Source organism: Rhinolophus ferrumequinum, chromosome 9, assembly GCF_004115265.2.
Source record: "Rhinolophus ferrumequinum isolate MPI-CBG mRhiFer1 chromosome 9, mRhiFer1_v1.p, whole genome shotgun sequence".
In the NCBI taxonomy this organism is placed as follows: domain Eukaryota; kingdom Metazoa; phylum Chordata; class Mammalia; order Chiroptera; family Rhinolophidae; genus Rhinolophus; species Rhinolophus ferrumequinum.
The window spans coordinates 37,018,821-37,038,982 of NC_046292.1; the positions used below are offsets into that span (position 1 = coordinate 37,018,821).

Genomic DNA, 20,162 nt, shown 5'->3' on the forward strand with positions numbered 1-20,162 from the left:
CACTCTAACATAACTACACAATCAATGTATATTACTTTTTCGTATATTATCCTTGCACCAAAAGCAAGTAGACAATACATGTTCTCTGCTTTCTCACAGTCGGCATACTGTTATTAACCTTATGGGACTTGTTTGAATATTGTAATATACACTTTTTCTAAAAAGCATTTTTTATTGAGCTTAAGCAATACACATTACTTTTTTTCCTTCTGCTTGTATGTCTGTCCTCATGGTTTTGTTTCGTTAGTAATAGTTTTAAAAAATAGGTTAAATTTTTATCAGTTTATTATCATTTGTTTCTAATTAGAAAAGCATTGGTAGGCACTAATTGATCCATATCTTTAAAGAATGTCTTGGCCCATGCTATACTGCTCAAATAAGATAATAATATAAATAAGTTTAAATGTTTTCCTAATTTGTAAAAATCTTCCCTAACTCATTCCCAACTCATAAGAGTAAGTCCTTGAGGTTTATGCTGTAGTCGTATTCCAGGCTCAAAATTATTTAACTTTACTTTTGACAAGACGAAACTAAATGGTCACCACTGGCAAATACATCATAGGCAAATATATTTTGTACTCAAAATACTAAAGAAAATAATTACAAAAGTTAGTATTCACACTAAGATACTTAATTTCAAAGACTCAGAACAGGCAACTAGTTAGAAGAAAGCTCTACTTTTTATACCCAAGAAGACCTTAAAATATATAGCAAGGCTTGAAATATCCAGGAGCAGTGAGGTCCCAGTTTACCACATTACCTGTGTGTGTATAAATCTAGAACCCCCAAATTTAAACCATTTAATATGCTTTAAAAATATGACTCTCAGTAACTAATGGAATAAACTTGCCCTTGAACTCTTACCTGTAATGTTGCTGTTGAGGGGGAAGTGCCCATGTGATGGTCAGAGCATGAATTTTTCTGATTGGAACAACTAAAAAATATTTTTCAGAAGAATAGATATGAGTTTCTCCATAACTTTTACTATGTTACATGAATTTTTTTTTTAATTCAATACATTTCATCCTCCAAAAAACAGGGGAAGGTTAAATACAATGCAATTATTATTTTAAGTTGCCAATTTTCCAATTTGAACAGTGCAATTTTTGTAAATTTCAATTTCGATTCACAGGTAGAGAAAGCATAGATAAAAGAACTATCAAAATATTAAATGCTCCTGAGGATGGATCTCTTCTTGCAAGAAAGGATATAGGACTAGAAGTCAGGAGACCCATCGATGAAATCAGCCCTACCACTCTCTTGCTATATGTATGCTATATGACCTTGAGAAAAATCACTTGCATTTAAATCTTTCTGAATTTGTTTTCTTATGGCATGGTGAGTGCATTAGGCTAAAGTTGCTCTAAGATTTTTTCCCAGTGCTATTATTTTATGATTCTAAGGAAAGAAAATCTAAAGCCAGAAAAAATACACCTGAAAATAAGCTGTCTCTAGGAGAGTCAGCTTAGGTAGAATGGAACCAGCCGCAGACAATGGGTGTGACAAAAATTATTTATCAGAGGGAGGGAAGAGGAAAGAGACTGGAAATGGGGTGAAGGAGAAGGAGGAAGGAATACTTAGGCAATTAGGAGAAAGAGAAAAAAACCTGCCATGATAAAAAGCAAAGAAAGAGAAATGGTGAATTAAGAATGTTTCTGCAAAATTCAATATGGGCAAATAACCATGTGATGATTCATTGGGAAGTTATTACAAATGTAGTATAATATTAAACGAAAAACCAAAAGATAGACATGTATATATCTTTAGACTCTCAACTATATTAAGAAAATATACCTAGAGAAACTCAAAAGGAAATTCAACAAAATGACTTCTCTAGATGGTAAGATTTAGGGGTGATTTGCACCTGCCCAATTGCTTTACACTTTAAATTTTTCTTCACTTAACAAAATTGTTTTTATAATATAGGTAAAAGGAAACAATTTCCAAAGTGTTTTCCCCTCCTCTATTTTTCTGTTTTGTTTTTTTTAAGGCAAAAAAAAGAGCAGAATATAGATAAAATGAAACAGGAAAGAAAGAAACAAACAAAAAACCAAAGAACAAAAGGGAACAAGGGGAATACAGGGAGAAAGCATGAAACAGACTCAAGTAGCAGCAGACCAATCAATCTTCTGCTAGTTAGTGGCTAACTGGACTTCCACCGCCCATCTACTCCCTTTTCCAACCCAGCTGAACTTTCTGTTGTGTTCTCATTTTCAAAGAAAATTGGCAGCCTCAATTAAGTGTTAGAGAATGCGCTAAAGTTATTTCAAACAGTTTTAAACCTTTGGTTCACGAACCTCTATAAAGTTTGTTAAATGCTGGTGTGTCAAATGGATCCGTTAAATGGCCAAAGTTTGGTTTGGGTAACCCACTGAAAATAAAACAAATACATTAAAATTCAATTGGCAAAAGCCTTTATAAGCAGTATCTTTAGGGATACCTATACCTAACTGATAGGTATTTATAATCTATTCTATATACTCCTGGCTGAATATCATTCTAAATACAAGTGAGCAGATGGCAACAAAGCCACAAACTCCTGAACTACACAACCTATTCTTAACCTCACTCCCAGTAACTCAAACATCTTTAAAACTCACAAGAGATATAAAACAATTAAAGGGACTTCCCCTCCCAATATTTTCTGTTTCTATCAACACATTCAACTTCAGTTCTCCTCCTATACAAAGCCATTTGGGGAAAAAACTTATACTAGACACAATTTTTTTAATTCAACAAATATAGGTATGTGGAGTAATTATTAGGTAGAAAGCACTATATTAGACACTATGGTATTTAAAAGATGTGGACTCTCCTTCTAGACTTCCCATCTGGTTGAAGATATCGTAATTTATATTTTCTTCTAAAACATGGTCATTATGAATTAATATTAAACACCTAGAAGACTTTTTAACCATCTGATTAAGGAACTAAAGTTATTAATGAATTTTATTTAAGAGAATTTTTTTAAATGCTTATGAGGGATTGACAGGACCTAATGAATCCCTCTATTCAATATACATTTGATTTTATTCACAGTGAAATAAGTTTCAATCAGCCACTTAACTTTTCCATAGCTCATACTCATTTCTTACCAAAACGAACAACAATAAACAAAACAACCCTGCAACTTTGGCATAGCTTTCATTATCTTTTCATACATAAAAAGTACTGCGAATTATCAATGGAAATTAACATAAAGCCAAGAAAATAATAATCAGTTGTTAATACAAATTATCCTAACGTTTTTAAAGCTCCTTTTTCTTTTACAAATTTGAAACAAATTATGTCTTAGAATGAAGAAATGGAAAAAGTCTAGCTTACTCACCTGATACAAGAAAAAAAGATCTGATTTCATGTATACAAAAAAATGTTAACTGCTAAAAGTGGGGAAAAGACTTAATTGCTTCAGAATTAGTTTTTATATTTTTTGTTAACAAAAATGTAACAATAAAGTATCTTTTAAATATTTGTATAATTTTGATAAATTTGAGGTTCACAAAAAGTAGCTTTCTGTACTGGAACCATTCTATGTACAATTTCTAATAAAAGATAATTTGGTTCAACTAAATGAAATTGACTTTTCAGACAGTATGGAAAGCCAATCATCATATATAAGATTATTTCATTTATGGGAAAAAGCATTCCAAGTTTCAAACAAATGACTTAAAATTAACAAACTTTCAGAACACAACTTGTTCTCAGGAAGGGCATACAAGTAGATATATATTCTGCCTCTCAATACAAAACTTGCTTTCATATCAGTTTCACTCTCCGCAGTAACAGAAAAGCTCTGAATAAATATAAAAAGAGGCATAAATTCTTCAGAATTACTGCTTACTATAAGTTTACAAGCTTATAAATTTTGAACTACAGAAACTACAGAAATGTGGGTTCTGATCTTAGTTTTCCCACTCAAAAGCTGTGCAATCTTGCTAAATCACTTGAGGTCTTCATCACCTGTTTAAAAGCAAACCGAAAGAAAAAAACCTTTGGGACTCATACAAGAAGATATGGCCTCTTTAAAAATGTATGATTTATGAAAATAAATATCTTACTTGTTTGGTATCTGAGAGAAGATTTCAGTCACCCACTTTTCCAAAGTATCCAGCGTTTCTTGGGGAGAGGGCAGGAAGGAGACAGGAAAACGCAATGTTGTTATTCAAGGTAGAAATGCAATTAGATTTCTCACAGATCTTTAGCTATAAAACAAAGGGATACTTTAATCTGAGCATTACCTGTCACTCCTTAACCAGTAATAAGCAACAAAAAAATAACAATACTTAAGGTACATATAATTTTGTTAGATTCCTTTATTTCTCCAAGGTAAAGTTAGAAAAAGGACACAATAAAAAATAAATTGTTTATCATTAGGCTAGTGTGAAGGGCCAGGAGATAAGAATATACCAACCATCCTCTAGGAAGTTTTTTCCCAATTAATCCACACTACACTGACCCTTCTTCTTGGTATCTCATGAGTACTTTTATACTCCATTTATTTTACATTAATTTACACTTGCTGAGGTTTTGATCCATTAAGTCTTCTACTTAGGTTTTATATATATATATATATATATACATATGTATATGTGTATATATATATATGTATATATATGTATATATAATATATATGTATGTATATATGTATATATATGTATATATATACATATATAAAATTCTATCTTCTTTTAATTCTTTGCTTCTATTTCATAAGGAATTCTTTTGAAATTTCTCATGAAACAGGAAATTAAATAAAAAAAGAAACCTTTTAGCTTTATCCCAGTGACTCACTACCATCACTGGATAGTGTTTGTTAATTCAACCAGACACATGAGTTTCAGTAATTCTCAAAAGAGATGCCCTAGGATATAAAACACAAGATGTAAATTACACTAATCAAGTTCTAAATTTATTCTATACTATTTATAGAAATATGTAACTCTTAAACAGTATAATAAATGCTACAGCTCCAAAATCAATTGAATCTAGATTGTACAAGGTATATTTGCAACAATCATTAATATGCTCTTATAGTTGTCATCACACAAGAAAAGAATGCGAAAGAAACAATACCTAGCTGAAGAAAAATACACGTTCATAACAGATTTAACAGAAACAATAATTAACTAAAAACTGTAAATTAGTATTACATACTGAATATGAAATTGCCTATTCTAAACAAATGTTGTGAAAGATACCTAATGCCCATTTCTACCACACCATATTCATAACTTTACATTCAAGTCAAATTTAGTGGACTAATTTTGATTCTAAAAGCAAAAATGTTTTATACTTAGGTGCCAAATCAGCTCTGATCTTAATTTTGATAATAAAAGAACAAAATTTTGTGAAAAGGAGAATCATATTAAGGTGAGAAAAAAAATGTGCAAACTATAAAGTATGTCAAAAGGAATAGTTTAGCAATTTATTAGGTTGGTGCAAAAGAAACTGCAGTTTAAAAGGTTAAAAATAATTGCAAAAACCACAATTATTTTTGCACCAACCTAATATTAACTTTGAAAAACAGATTAAGTTGATTGAAATGTAAAGAAAACAAAAGAAAGCTACCATATCTTTAATGACACCAGTTACTGAAGATAAGGAGAAAAGGAGAAAAAGAGTAGTGGCACTGATCAGTATTTTACATTTAAGACACTTCTACTAGCATCACCATGATGGAATTCAGTTAATCGTGCCATTTTACTGGACTCTATATAAGGATAAAAGACAGACACCTTCCCCTGTAAGGGTTTATAATTAATATCGATTAAATGCAAAACAAGAGAGAAGTGGCAGCAGCTGAATGTAACTTAACAGACAAATTTATGACCTGTTAGCACATTAGTATACTCAAAGACTAGCTCAGAGATAAGACCTATGTCTATATGAGAAAAAAAATTTGCCTGAGAATCAGATGACTTTTGTGCTTCCCTGAGCTTTACCACTTGCTATGTGACCTCTCCAAATTCTGATTTCCTTTAGTTTATATTAAGATCAAACACTAAAGTAATTAACAGTGCACTGCAACACTGATCAAGGCAAACAAATTCTAAGAAAATACTACTTTGGAGTAATTCTAAGGGCCATAGTAGGTAATAATACCTTTGGATTGAACCACTAAAGTCATGTAATGAGCAGAGTAGTAACGCATCCAGAATTCTCTTAGTCTAGCATGTGTATCAATATTATTCTTTTTTGGCTCATGCTTAAGAGTCTCAGCATTTCCTGTAAAAAGATGAAAAAGATTATAGAAATAACAAAGTCTCTATACCAACAATGCATGCTCCGCTACTACACATAATTAATGAAATAACTCAAGTGATTCAAGAATATTGAATCGGAGTGTAATAATAATAATAATATCCATGTAAGACAAAAATTCCCAAGAAACAATTCCAAAGTCTATTTTAACACATAAGAAATTAATCTCTAGTTGGTAAAACCTTAGCAACAATAATTGCCTTACATTTCCTTTCTTAACAATTGCTATTCAATTCAGGATTTATCTCTTATTTTAATAATACTCTGCATAATTCTTAAAAAATAAACCTCATAAAGCAAGGAGGCCATATAAAATGTATATACTTGTACAACATATACAGGAAAGCAAAACATCCTTTGAATGAACTACCATTTAAATCAGTTCATCCCAGATTCCACTCTTTGGTCAAGAGGATTAATATGAGGCTATAATTGATTCTAACACTAAAAAAAAGTCATTATAAAAAACAGATACCATTTAAGCAGCTTACCAGTTAAACAAAATTAGGTCACAGCTCAAAAGCTATTACAGAAATCATTCCTGAAATCTCTGTTGATAAATGGAAATGTCAGGTTGGGGTAGAATACAGACTTTATAATCAGATAAACAGAGATTCAAATCCCACATCCACCAGTGTGTGATTTAGGCAAATTAAATAACTTCCCTTAGCCTGTTTAACTTTAAATGGAGATATCTCTAGCTCATAACTCTTATGATGATGAATGAGATAATTCATATAATGTTAGCAGTCTCTAATGATACCCAGCTCATAACTGTTATGATGATGAATGAGGTAATTCATATAATGTTAGCAGAGTCTCTGACACCCAGAAAGCATTCACAAAATTCTTGATATATTCTTGATATATTTTTGCTATTCTTGATATATTCAATATTAGAGAACCAAATATAGGCATTATATTTGAAAAGCTACCTATCTACCCTAAAAGGTAAAAGGTACCTAGCTACCCTACCTTTTCCATTACCTCACTTTACCCTACAATTTTCCATTCTTTATCAACTTTTCATATTCTCAATCTTCCTTAACTAGAAAATAGAAAATAAGATGAAGTATTTAGTATCTTACCCCAAAAAAATTTCCCCATAGGATGTCCAGGTCTAGCAAGGCTTCCAAACAACATTTCCTTTCTGTTTGCATCAGAAGGTCTTGCAAGCTGATATTCTGTCAGTTTTAAAGAACAACTTTTAATAAAATGAAATTCACTATCTGCTTTATTATCTGGAAACTCAAGCTTACAGAACTGAGAGTAAGAAAGCAACAAAAATTAATTTTATAATCATATGTTATAAGACTGAAGTGGGGAACTCAAGGATCTAGGCCAGGCTCTATGACTTAAAATATTCTATAATTTTGGGTAATCAATTCACCTATGTAGAAGTTTTCCCTTATTTTCAAATAAAACATGGTGGTTAATGATCTGAAGGGTTCAACTCTAGAATGACAGGCCCAAGATTTTACTGATGAAAGTGCTAATAAAATGCTAAATCAAACTCCTTACTGTCTGGGAACTTTGTTACATACAAGTATACTGTTTAAGTTTCCTGCAAAGCCAATTATGTTGGTAATAAAGTATTAATGGTTAAGAACAATCACTTTGAAGTCAGAAATATCTTGGCTAGAATCCATGTTCTGCCACTTACTAAGCGGTACAACTTTGAGGAAGTTATCTAAACTTCCCTGATTCTACTTCTGCATCTATAAAATAGAGTTACAAGTACCTAGCTCATAGGATTCTTACAAGGTTTAAATAAGATAGATAATATTTCTTCAACAAATATTTACTGAACATCTACTATGTGACAGGTACTACTACTGAACTAGTTGCTGGAGATAGAAATGCAGGCAACTAAAGACATGAATGAGACAAGAATGATAAAAGAAAGACCATGACATCTGAATAGAAGAAAATAATACCCAATTACTGAGCTTTCAAAACTGGTTCATGAATACTAAAGTAGTTTATTACACTAGTTAAAACTTCAGCGCTTTCCCCATCTCCCGGAACTCAAGTGAATTCTTCATACTCAGAAGGTTAAGTGACTAATGACATATACCTAGCTATTCGTATCAGATCATAAATTAAAATATAGATCTCCTATCATCCAAAGCAAACAAAAACAAAAAATAGAGCTTTTAGCTTAAATTCATCTTAACCCAAAACTTACTGTATGCTTATGTGTATATGTGCGTATATATGCATATGCATATATATATGTATATATATATATATATGTCATATATGTATACACGTGTCTCGATATTTCTTCATAATATTTCAAAATATAATAAAATACTGGGGGTGCCAAAAAATGCATACACATTTTAAGAGATGTTAACACTTTTGTCAACGTTGCTCAAGCAGTAGTTCGCCCTAATCAGAAGTGTCTGGACGCTGATGGTAACCACTTTGAGCACCTCTTATAATTGCAGAAGTCAAATGTGATTTGTATTCATCTTTTGTTATTGGTATATATTAATACAGTTATTTCCTTTTTTAAAATGTATACACATTTTTTTGGCACCCTCTATATATTGACTTAAACTTGTAAAACTGAATTAGAGGTTTATTTTTTTTTAAACACTGATTTCACCCGCTCTAGAAACTGCATGAATAAAAACATACTTGAAAGCATTCAAGACAGAGAATATAATTCGTAGGTCCCAAAAAGTAAGAAAGACTTTTACAGTTTTCCTCAGTTATTTTGGTTTTTCATTCACTCAACAAATATTTATCTGAGCCTATGATAAAACAGACACTATGGTAGGCAGGTAACAAAAAGGAAGAAAATAAATACTTGATTACAAAGAGCTGCTAGAGCTAGGAAGAATCTCATCCTCTTTTACAAATGAACTGAGGGTCACAGTTAGTGACATTACTATAAGTGAAATACAAGTAGGCTGACTTAAGATGGCTCTTTCCAGCCATCTGCAGTTTACTCAGCCTAGTGAATGCAATAAGTCATTATTAGAAATAGACACTGAATCAAGCCAAGGAGGAAAATAATATAAAAGGAGGAACAAGTACAGAGACCTTGCCTCTTCAGTTGCTGCAAGCCAGACCTAACTTATATGAACATCAAGTCCCCCCAAATCTAGTATGACATTATTATAACACTACAATAAGGCAAGCAGCGTTCACATACTGCTTGCTTTATTTTAGTGTTATAATAATGTCAATAAATAACGGTGCTATTTATTGGTACTTTGTAATTAATGGACATTTATAGCAGAGCTCTATAATGAAGCCTCACCCTATATAAGCACATAGTTTTCCTTATTGTCATCATTCTTTAAATCCCAAAGAGAAGAAAAATTGTCAAAAAGTAAAACTAAATGCATTTCCTGCTCAGGGATTTAGTTTCTTCATCCATAAATATAACACAATTGTTTTCAGAATTACCAAAATTCCAGCCACAAAGCACCTACACCACAGGCAACAAAGGATACGTTATTTAAATAGCAGGATGGTACTGAACATAAAGCCTCAGAGAAACTCTTCATGCAAAAAGAGTATGTGAACTATTAAAGTTTTAACACCTTGTATTAGCTTTAAGAATTAGGCTCCTGACCTGCAAGTTTAGTCACTATTGTAAAACGCTCAAACAACAAAGGCTGAAAAAAACAAAAATCTACCATCCTTTTGATTTATTTCAAATCTATACTGAATTATACATTTTACTGGCTTCAGGAATAAACATGACACATCTATTTCAATTTAGCCCATTATGATATTAAAGATAAAATGGTCTAGTGATAAAGGATGATAAATGTGCTAAATAAATAACTGGTTCAATAAAGGAAAAAGTAGTAAGACATATGTTACCACTTCTCTTACCACTATCAACAGCTTCAACTTCCCGGTCAATTGCATCTCTGATCATTAGTGGATGGATGAAGAACTGCGCCCACCTAAAAAAAATAAATAAATAAAAAATCTAGCATTTCTGTTTTTGTTCAGTAAAAGCTTTTCATCAGTCAACATCTTACTTTTTAATTAAGAAATTTTACTAAGTTGGAGATTTAGTTCATAATCATGTATATGTAAAATCCAAACAGTATTCTGCATTTCTGTATTTTAGTCTACAAACTTTTTTCATTATAAAATATAACACTCATACAGAAAAGTATATAAAACATATACAGATTTATGCATAACTAGAAGGTAAACCCCTGAGTGGCCACCATCCAGGTCAAGAAACAAACCACTGTCAGAACTCTAGAAGCATCCAGCACCTACTTTACCCTCAGAGTTAACATCCTAAATGTTATAGTAATCACTTCTCTGCTTTTCTTTATAGTTTCAGCACCCATATATGTATTTCTAGACCAGTGTTTCTTGACCTTTTTTTTTTCATTATTAACCCTAAGGAGCCTTTTCAGGAATTTTCTCCTAATCACTCTGCTATGAAATTTTAATCCCACAGATACACGGTCTGTTTATATACTGTATGTGTATCTGTGGTTTTATATATAAAAAGTGGATAAAGCTTACTCTTTTTATTCAATGCACGTTTACAAATAATTAAAATTCTTAAGTTAAAAAAATTTAAGGCTATTAATAGTTCACTTAATTTTATAACTGTAATTTCTATTTAATGTAATATACTTACATAAATTGTGATGTATCAAATTATATATGCAAATTACATTTACATAATGCAATGCAATCAAATTTTTAAAAATTAATTTTTTCAGCAAAAGTAAAATGATGGAAAAATTAATTTCCTACAGTATTTAGTTAACTTTTAACTTTTGCTTGAGCTGAGAAGAAACTTTTAAGTAGCTGCTACTAGACATTCATTAAGATATTGTCAACATATTTTCTTTTCAGTACTTCGTATAACTGATGGGTTGAGTAACTTTTGTTGAATTAAATTTAAAAACAGAATATTTTTATTTAATTTTAAAAACTAAAGTCACACACAAAAGCAAAAAAAAAAAAAAAACTAAAGTCATACACAAGGCAGCCAATGGCAACCAACTGGCATGCGTAGACCACCTATAGTGACGACTTCAAGATCAAGTAATCATTTGAAACTCATCCAATCATCTGTCCACCACAGTTTCATAGCACTGACTTTGTATACACTTCCATGAACTCAATGTCAGAGTAAATGGTGCTCATGTGATACTCAAAACACTCAAAGAGAAATTAACTATTAAGTGAAAATTTTGCTAGCTAGGGTTAAGGTTTGGAGGGCCACAAACCATTAGAATATCAAACATTTTTTCATGTCCTGAAAAAACAATCTTTGCCGCCACAGAGAACAGTATCATCCCAGCTGAGACTGTATGTACTACACAATATAGTTTTGTTTTTGAACTTTACATAAATGGAAAGAAATTATGATTTCTTTGTCTAATTTATTTAAGTCAACACTATGTTTTTAATATTCATCCATAATGGGATATTCACCCATGATGGCTATGTTTCATTCATTTTCATTGTAGTAGAATATGCCATGGCATGAATTTATTCAACCATTTTCCTGCTGATAGACATTTGGGCTGGTTTCAGGTTTGGACTGTCATAAACAATGCTGCCAAAAACATTCTTATAAATGTGTACTGGGGCACATGTGCACCCGTTTGTCAAGATATGGATCTAGGAAAGGGACTCCTAGGTAATAGCATACACGTGATTATGTTCAACACTAGATAATAAGCTTTTCCAAAGTGATTGTACCAGTTTATACTCGCATCAGCAGTTCCAATTCCTCCATTCCTCCACACCCTCACCTTCACTCGAGATTGTCAGACTTTAAAGTGTTCTGCAACTTTTAGAATAATTAAATCTCATAATGGTTTCAATTTATATTTTCCTGATTCCTAATGAGGTTGAACACCATTTCATATATTTATTAGTAATTTGAATTTCTTCTTTTGTAAATGTTTAAGGTTTTTTGTTCTATTAGGTTGTACTTTTTCTTAACCGATTCTAAAAATATATACGAATATCCATTTATATGATATATAATTATGTTACATACTATATAATCTAATAATTAAAAATCAATGAGCTATTCTAAATATGTGTTGCAAATATATTCTTCCACTTTATGCTTGCTTTTTCACTCTTTTTTGTACCTTTTAATGAACATAATGTACAATCATTTTTCCTTTATGTTTTGTGCTTTTTGTGTCTTGATAATTCTTACCTAGGGGTAATGCCACACTTATCACTAAAACTTTTAGTTGTATTCTTCACTTTTGGTCTATAATCAACCTAGAATTGATTTTTTGTGTATGTTGTGAGGTAGAAGTCAATTTTGTTTCTAACTTTGTAGAAGCCCAACTTCTTGGCAGAATTTCTTTTAAAAAGCACTGCTCCATAGTTCTCTTATCAAAAATCAAGTGTACACATAAGCGTTGGTCTATTTCCAGGATCTCTGTTCTGTTCCACTATCTCTTTGCTTAGCCCTATGCTAATACCACAATATCCTAATTACAAAACAAATTTTAATATCTAGTAGATCAAGTCCTGCTACCTCGTTATTTTTCTAATTCAAAACTATCTTGGCTATACTTAGCCCTCTGCATTTCCTTTTAGAATTAGCCTGTCTATGTAAAACTTAAAATCTTCTGAGCTTATGGTTGTGATATCACTGAATCTGTACATTAACTGGGGAGAACTGACATCACTAAAAAAAACAAGGCTTCAAATCCATGAATAGTATTTCTCTCAATTTATTTGTCTTCTTTAATATCTCACAATAAGGTTTTAATATATTCCCTAAAAAGAGGTCTTATACATAGTTTTTGGAATGATTCCTGAGTGCTTATTTTTATAGTTTTGCTAATTTATCTGTAGAAGATTTTTAGATTTTCTATGTTCGTAATCGTATCATCTGCTATGATAGTTGTGTTTTGCTAATTTTTCTTTGTTTCCTAATAGAATAATGAATAGAAGCAATCATGACCTACATCTGTCTTGTTCCTCATCTCAACTTCAAAGCTTTCAAAGTTTCACCATTAAATATAAGGTTTGGCTTAAAACATCCTATTGAGAAAGTTGCCTTATACTGTTTGCTAAGAGCATCTTTGTGAGGGTACTGAATTTCATCACATAATTTTTTCTACACGTATTGAGATATGTTCTTTCTCTTTCATTCTGTCAGTGATGCACTGCATTAATTGATTTTCCAATGTTACCCCTACTCATATTTCTTGGATGAACCCAACTCAGTATTGCTATATTACTTACCCTTATTACACATTGCTATTTGTAAGTCAGTCTGATCTATAATTTTTCTTATATTACACTTCCTTATATCAAGGTCTTGCTACCTTCATAAATGAGGAATTATTTCTTCCTCCAATTTTTTATGGAACTCTAAACTTAAAAGTTTATTTTTGAGAAGATTTTCCATTGCTGATTCATTTCTTTAGTGGTTATTTAATTTAATTTCTAGTGTATGGTTTTATAAATTATACTACTAAGAATTCTTTTAGTTTTTCATTTACCAGCATTGGTTGTTCAAAATACCTTATTATTTTTCAGTATCTGCCAGATTATAAGTCATATTCTTTTTCATTCCTGATATTTACACATACTGCCCTTTTTCCTTTAACCAGTCTTGTGAAAAGTTTCTCTATTTTATCATTTTTTTCAAAAAGCAACATTTAGCTTTCTTGAGATTTTATCATGTTTGTTGTTTCTATTGAGAATTCACATGCCACTTTTAAAATTCCCCTTTTAAAGGACACAATTAAGTAGATTTTATTACATCCACAGGATTGTGCAAACATTACCACTGTCTATTTTCAGAAAATTTTCATTACTCCAGAAATAAACTCTGTACCCATTAGCAGTCATTCCCCACTCCCCATCCTTGCAGCCCCTGAGTTTTGGTCTCTATAGATTTTCCTATTCTGGACATTTCATGTAAATAGAATCATGCATTAGGGAGTCTTTTGTGTCTGGCCTCTTTCATAATGTTTTCAAGTTTCATTTATGTTGTAGGATGTATCAGAACTTCATTCCCTTCTTATTCCTTTGTATGGACACAAACTATTTTGTATATCCGTTCATCACATGATGGACATTTGGGTTATCTCCACATTGACCTATTATGAGTAACGATGCTATGAAAATTCATGTACAAGTTTTTGTGTAGACATGTGTTTTCAATTTTCTAGGATATATACTAAGAGTGGAATTGCTGGGTCATATGGTAACTCTATGTTTAACTTTTTGAGGAAGTGCCAAACTGTTTACCAACACAGCCGCATCATGAGCAATGTATGAAGGTTCCCACACATTCGTTAATAATTGTTATTTTCCCTCTTTTTGAAGTGGTATGAAGTGGTATCTCCTTGTGGTGTTGATTTTCATTTCCTTAGTGACTAATGTTGAGCATCTTTTCATGGGCTTATTGGCCACTCGCGTATGTTCTTTGAAGAAATGTCTACTCAAATCCTTTACCCATTTTAAAATTGGGTTATTTGTTTTTTCAATGTTGATTTGTATGAATTCTATATATATTCTGGATACTAGTATCTTATCAGATATATGATCTGTAAGTATTTTCTTCCATTCTTCCAAGTAAATTGTCTTTTCTTCCAAGTAAATTGTCTTTTCACTTTTCATTTTCTTCCAAGTAAATTGTCTTTTCACTTTCTTCATAGGGCACTTTAAAGCAAAAAAAGTTTTTAATTTTAATGGAATCCAATTTATCTACTTTTCCTTTGTTGTTTCTGCTTTTGGTGTCATATCTGAAAAACTATTGTCAAATCTAAGGTCACAAAGACTTAAGCCCATGTTTTCTTCAGAGTTTATCATTTTTGCTCTTAAATTTAAATCTGTGACTGAATTTGTTAATTTTGTATATGATGTGAATAAAGGGTCCAACTTCATTCTTTTGCATGTGGATATCCAGTTGTTTCTGTACCATTTGTTGAAAAACTATTTTTTCCCATTAAATTATCTTGGCACCCTTGCAACTGACCATAAATGTAATGGTTTATTTCTGGACTCTCAATTCCATTCGTGATCTATATGTCTATTCTTATGCCAGTACCATGTTGCCTTGATTACCATAGCTTTGAGTAAGTTTTGAAATTGGAGGATATTGTCCTTCAACTTTGTTCTTTTTCAATAAATTTTGGCTATTCTTAGTCTCTTCCTTTCCATATGAGTTTTAGAATCAGCTCATCAATTTCTTCAAAAAAAGCAGTTGAACTTTTGATAAGGATTAAGTTGAATCTGTAGATCAATTTGGGAAGTACTGCCACTTTAACAATGCTGAATCTTCCAATCTATTAACATGGGATGTCTTTCCATTAATTTAGGTCTTTTTAAATTTCTTTCAATAATTTTTTTATAGCTTTCCACATGCAACTCTTTTCCTAAGTAGTTTATTCTTTTGGATGCTATGACAAAACGTCTCTTTTCTTAATTTCATTTTTAGATTTTTTCATTGGTAGTATACAGAAATACAATTAATTTTTGTACATGGATTCTTATCCTGCAACTTGGCTGAACTCAACATTTAATAGTTCTTTTGTGTAGGATTATCTATATACAGTGAGTTCTGGTTATCTGCGGTAGTTAGGTTCTCTAAAGTTGCCACAATAGCTGAATTAGTGAATACTGAACCACTGTCCTGGGGTATACAGATACATACATACACACACAGACACACACACACACACACACACACATACACACACACACACACACACAATGATCTTAAGTCCTAAAGGTATCTCATCATAGTAGACTCTCTTTTCTTTATTTCACAAAAGAAAAAATGAGGTTCAGAAGTATTGCTGCTTAAGGCCACCTCACTAATGGGTGTCAGTTTGGATTCAAACTCCATAAAACTGACTCTAGAGCCAAAGCTTCTTTTACTATAATGTACTGTCCCCTAGTATTCATCCTCTGGTTACCTCTGTATGAAAGCTGAAACAAAAAAGCAGTGTTCTCTTGTTCAGTCTCAGCTGAGAATGTGTGAGTCAGCAACTCAAAACTTGCACTACAATTTACAAAATTGTTCACATGTCCATGAATGACTGAACACATCACATTGATTTTGGAGTTACAAATAAATTTTGTAAGGTAGGTGAATTCTCCATAAATAATGAGAATCATTTGTTTAAGATTATGTCATCTGCAAATAAAGATAGTTTTACTTCTTCTTTTGCTATCTGCATGCCTTTTATTTCATTTTCTCGTCTAATTGCCCTAGCTCACACCTCCACTTCAATGTTGAAAAGAAGTGGTTATAGCTCACATCTTGATCCTTATCTTTGGGGAAAAGCTTTCAATATTTTACCATTATGAATGAGGTTAGTTGTGGGTTATTCGTAGAGACCCTTTATGAGGTTGAGAACGTTTCATTTTATTCCTATTGTTTTATTGTGAAAGGGTGCTGGATTTTGTCAAATGCTTTTTCTGTTTATATTGAGATATCCTGAGATGTGATTTTTGTCCTTCTATTAATATGGTATATTACAGTGATTTTTATATGGTTAACTAACCTTGCATTCCTGGAATAAATCCCACCGGGTTTTGGTGTATATAATCCTGTATATGTTGCTGGATACAGTTTCACAGTATTTTGTTGAGGATTTTTGCTTCTATGTTCATAAGAGATATTGGTCTGTACTTTTCTTGTGATATCGTTGTCCAGTTTTCGTATCAGAGTAACATTGGCTTTTTTAGAATGAGTTAGGAAGTACCCCTTCTTCTATTCTTTGGAAGTGTTTATGAAGCATTAGTGTTAATTCTTCTTTAAATGCTTACTAGAAATCACCAGTAAAGCCATGGGGTCTACACTTATCATTTGGAAAGTTTTTGATTACTAATCCAATCTCATTACATATCTATTCAGATTTTCTGTCTTCTCGAGCCAGTTTCAATAGTTTGTGTCTTTTGAGAAATTTGTATATTTCATCTGAGTTATTTATTTGTTGGCATATAATTATTCACAGTATTCTATTAGAGACCTGTCTGTTTTTGGTAAGATCATAGTAATAGTCACTCTTTCATTCCTAATTTTAATAATCTGAGTCTTGCTTTTTCTTTTTGAGTCTAGATGAAGGTTTATCAATTGTTGATCTTTTCAAATAACCAACTTTTGGTTTTGTTTATTTTCCCTATTGTTCTCTACTACCTATTTCATTTATTTCCACTCTAATTTTAATGTCTTTCCTTCTGCTTACTTGGGTTTAGATTGCTCTTCTTTACCTAGTAATTAAGAGGGTAGTTTAGGTCTTTGACTTGAGATCTTTATTTTAATGGAGGTGTTTATAGCTTGTATAAATTTCCCTCTGAGAACTGCTTTTGATGAATCCCATTAAAATTTTGTATGTTGTTTTCATTTTCATTAGTCTCTAAGTATTTTCTAATTTCCCTTTTGGTGTTTTCTTTGACCCATTATTTAGGAGTATGTTGTTTAATTTCTATGAATTTGTGGAATTTCCCAAATTTCCTTCTGTTATTGACTCTCATTTCATTCCATTATAGCTAGAGAACATAATCTGTATAATTTCAATCCTTTCAATATTGCAAACTGTTTTATGACCTAATATACATCTATGCTGTACTTATCTTTTTCTTTCAGCACTTTGAATGTGTCATACCATTGCCTTCTTGCCTCCATGGTTTCTGACGGGAAATTAGCTGTTTACCTTATTGAGATTACCTTGTTTGAGATGGGATTTTGCCCTTTTGTCTGGCAAAGATGTTCTATATTTGATTGTCTGCAGTATCACTATGTTTTTCTACATGTGGATTTCTTTTAAAGTATACTTATTAGCCTTCTTTAACCTCTGTTTGATGTTGAAAATTTCCAGTGATCAACCCTTCAAATATTGTATCTACTCCATTTTTCTCTCCTCCTTCTAGGATTCCAAGTGAATATGTATCAAACATTTTTGCTCTATCCTCTTTGCCTCTTTTCATTTTTTCTGTATTTTTCATCTTTTTTTCTCTTTATACTAAATTTTGGGATTTCTTTTGGCCGGTCTTCTGGTTCACCAATTCTATCTTCAGCTATATCTACTCTTTTCTTAAACCTGTCCATTGGGTTTTCAATTTCAATGATCATATTTCAGTTCAAGATGTTCTTTTTTTATTTTTTAAATCTTGTAGGTCACATTTTATAGTTTCCTATTCCTTGCAACTTTATTTAAACTTCTCTTATTTCTTTAAAAACATAAAGTATAATCATTTTATTAATTTGTGTCTAATCATTCCAATATATAAGATTTCTAAAGCGCTAGAAATCTTTTTCTGTTATCCCCATTCATGTTGTCTTGTTTTCTTGTATGCCTGCTTATGTTTGACTGAATGCTGGTCATTTTACTTGAAAAACTACTTATAGAAACAATGTAAGGCCTAGAATGAATGCATTTTCCTTTTGAGAGGATTAGTGTTTGCTTCTCTTGGGCATCTGAGAACATTACCAGTTCTGGACCATGTTAAATCACAATCAAGGCTCGAGGTTCACCAGAAGACTCAGGAAGTCTGAACATAGGCTGTAATTCCTCAGGATGGCTAATTCATTTCCTCAATGTAGGGTGGAAGTCTCTTGGAGTACCAGCTTATTATAACGAGGGTCTCCTGTTTGATATTCCACTTTGTAGACGTCCTGGGCTTTAATGTTTCTTGCCCTCACCCTGAAATACTTATAAAGCAAAGTTCAAATTTATTGAAATTTGAAAATGGCACTAGGGCAGAAGAAGCTTCCATTCTCAGTTACTTACTAGAGTAAAACTTCAGTAATTTCCTCAATTTTTTACTTAAATGATCCAAGATACTGATAAAAAAATGTGACCTGTATTAGGGAATTGAATTTTATTGACCTATAAAAAATATATTTATTCCATGCTCTATGAGTCCTTTGCAAATGATCCAAAGACTTTTTATTCCTCACTAACTACAGAAGTATACTATTATCATATTTATTATAGTATATGCAATACTTATGCTCTATCACTATCTACTATTTGTTGCATACATTCATGATTTGAAATTCTTATTAATTTCTATTAATCTAGTAGCATATTTTCAGTAGAAATAAATGCATAAGTATCTTCTGATTTCCCAAAGCCATCTTTAAATAAAAAATGTACAGAACCTCTTTAAGAAGAAATGAAACAAGTTTTTTAACTGGGCTTTATGATAAGTTTCATCTTCTCTGAGATGGTCACAGTTTATTCAACATATCCTTTGCCTATTCTTTTTTCAATGAGTAGGGGGTTTTTTTCTTCTTTATATTTGGTCTATTGTTTAAGATTTCAACTTGAGAATTCAACTTATCCATTGCTTAAGATTTCTTCAAACATATAAAGAAAGACCTATTTAGATTTTGTGAACCTTGAGAGCTGAGAACTCTGAAACAAGAGCAAACATGCAGTCATTCTAAGAGTATTCCTGATTTTCTAAGTTTATAGGAAGAATGATCTTGGGCATGATTTTCACTGCCTTCATTGATTTCTTTGGTGTCTAATTTGTTTGTTATTTTGGAATTAAACGTTTTAATTACATAAACACTGAGTATCAAATGCATGTGCTGTGTGCATGTCCTCAAGTATACAATTAAAAACAGCTATGAAATAGTTCATTGAACAAAGGCAGACAGCCATATTATAGATTAGTGAAGAAAAACCATCATTTTGTATCCTACTATAAATAATGTTATCAAAGTAATTGTGTCAATTTTAAGGGGATTTTGGCATTGCTTTAGCAAAAAAGTTGTTAATTTAGGGGTTTGGAAACACATTAAATATTCATTCCATTGATAATGGCATATACTTTCAACTTCTGGGAATTTACCCAAAAGAGTCCTCCAGGCCAAATTAGTCTTTTAAGGGGTGAGGCATTTTCTTTATAAAACTGGACCTTTGCCAAGTTTTGAATTTTTCTTATCA

General features: G+C 31.6%; 1 protein-coding gene across 2 annotated transcripts in view; it reads right to left on the reverse strand.

Moving 5' to 3' along the window:
• NRDC (nardilysin convertase) overlaps positions 1-20,162 on the reverse strand; it is a 67,872-nt gene that overhangs the window by 23,590 nt on the left and 24,120 nt on the right. For both annotated transcript variants that reach the window (XM_033114972.1, XM_033114971.1), the window contains exons 5-10: positions 10,120-10,193; positions 7,350-7,445; positions 6,103-6,225; positions 4,059-4,116; positions 2,298-2,371; positions 865-934 (exon numbers count right to left, since the gene is read on the reverse strand). In XM_033114972.1, coding sequence (XP_032970863.1) covers positions 865-934; positions 2,298-2,371; positions 4,059-4,116; positions 6,103-6,225; positions 7,350-7,445; positions 10,120-10,193 — 495 coding nt within the window. The remainder of the gene's footprint in view (positions 1-864; positions 935-2,297; positions 2,372-4,058; positions 4,117-6,102; positions 6,226-7,349; positions 7,446-10,119; positions 10,194-20,162) is intronic.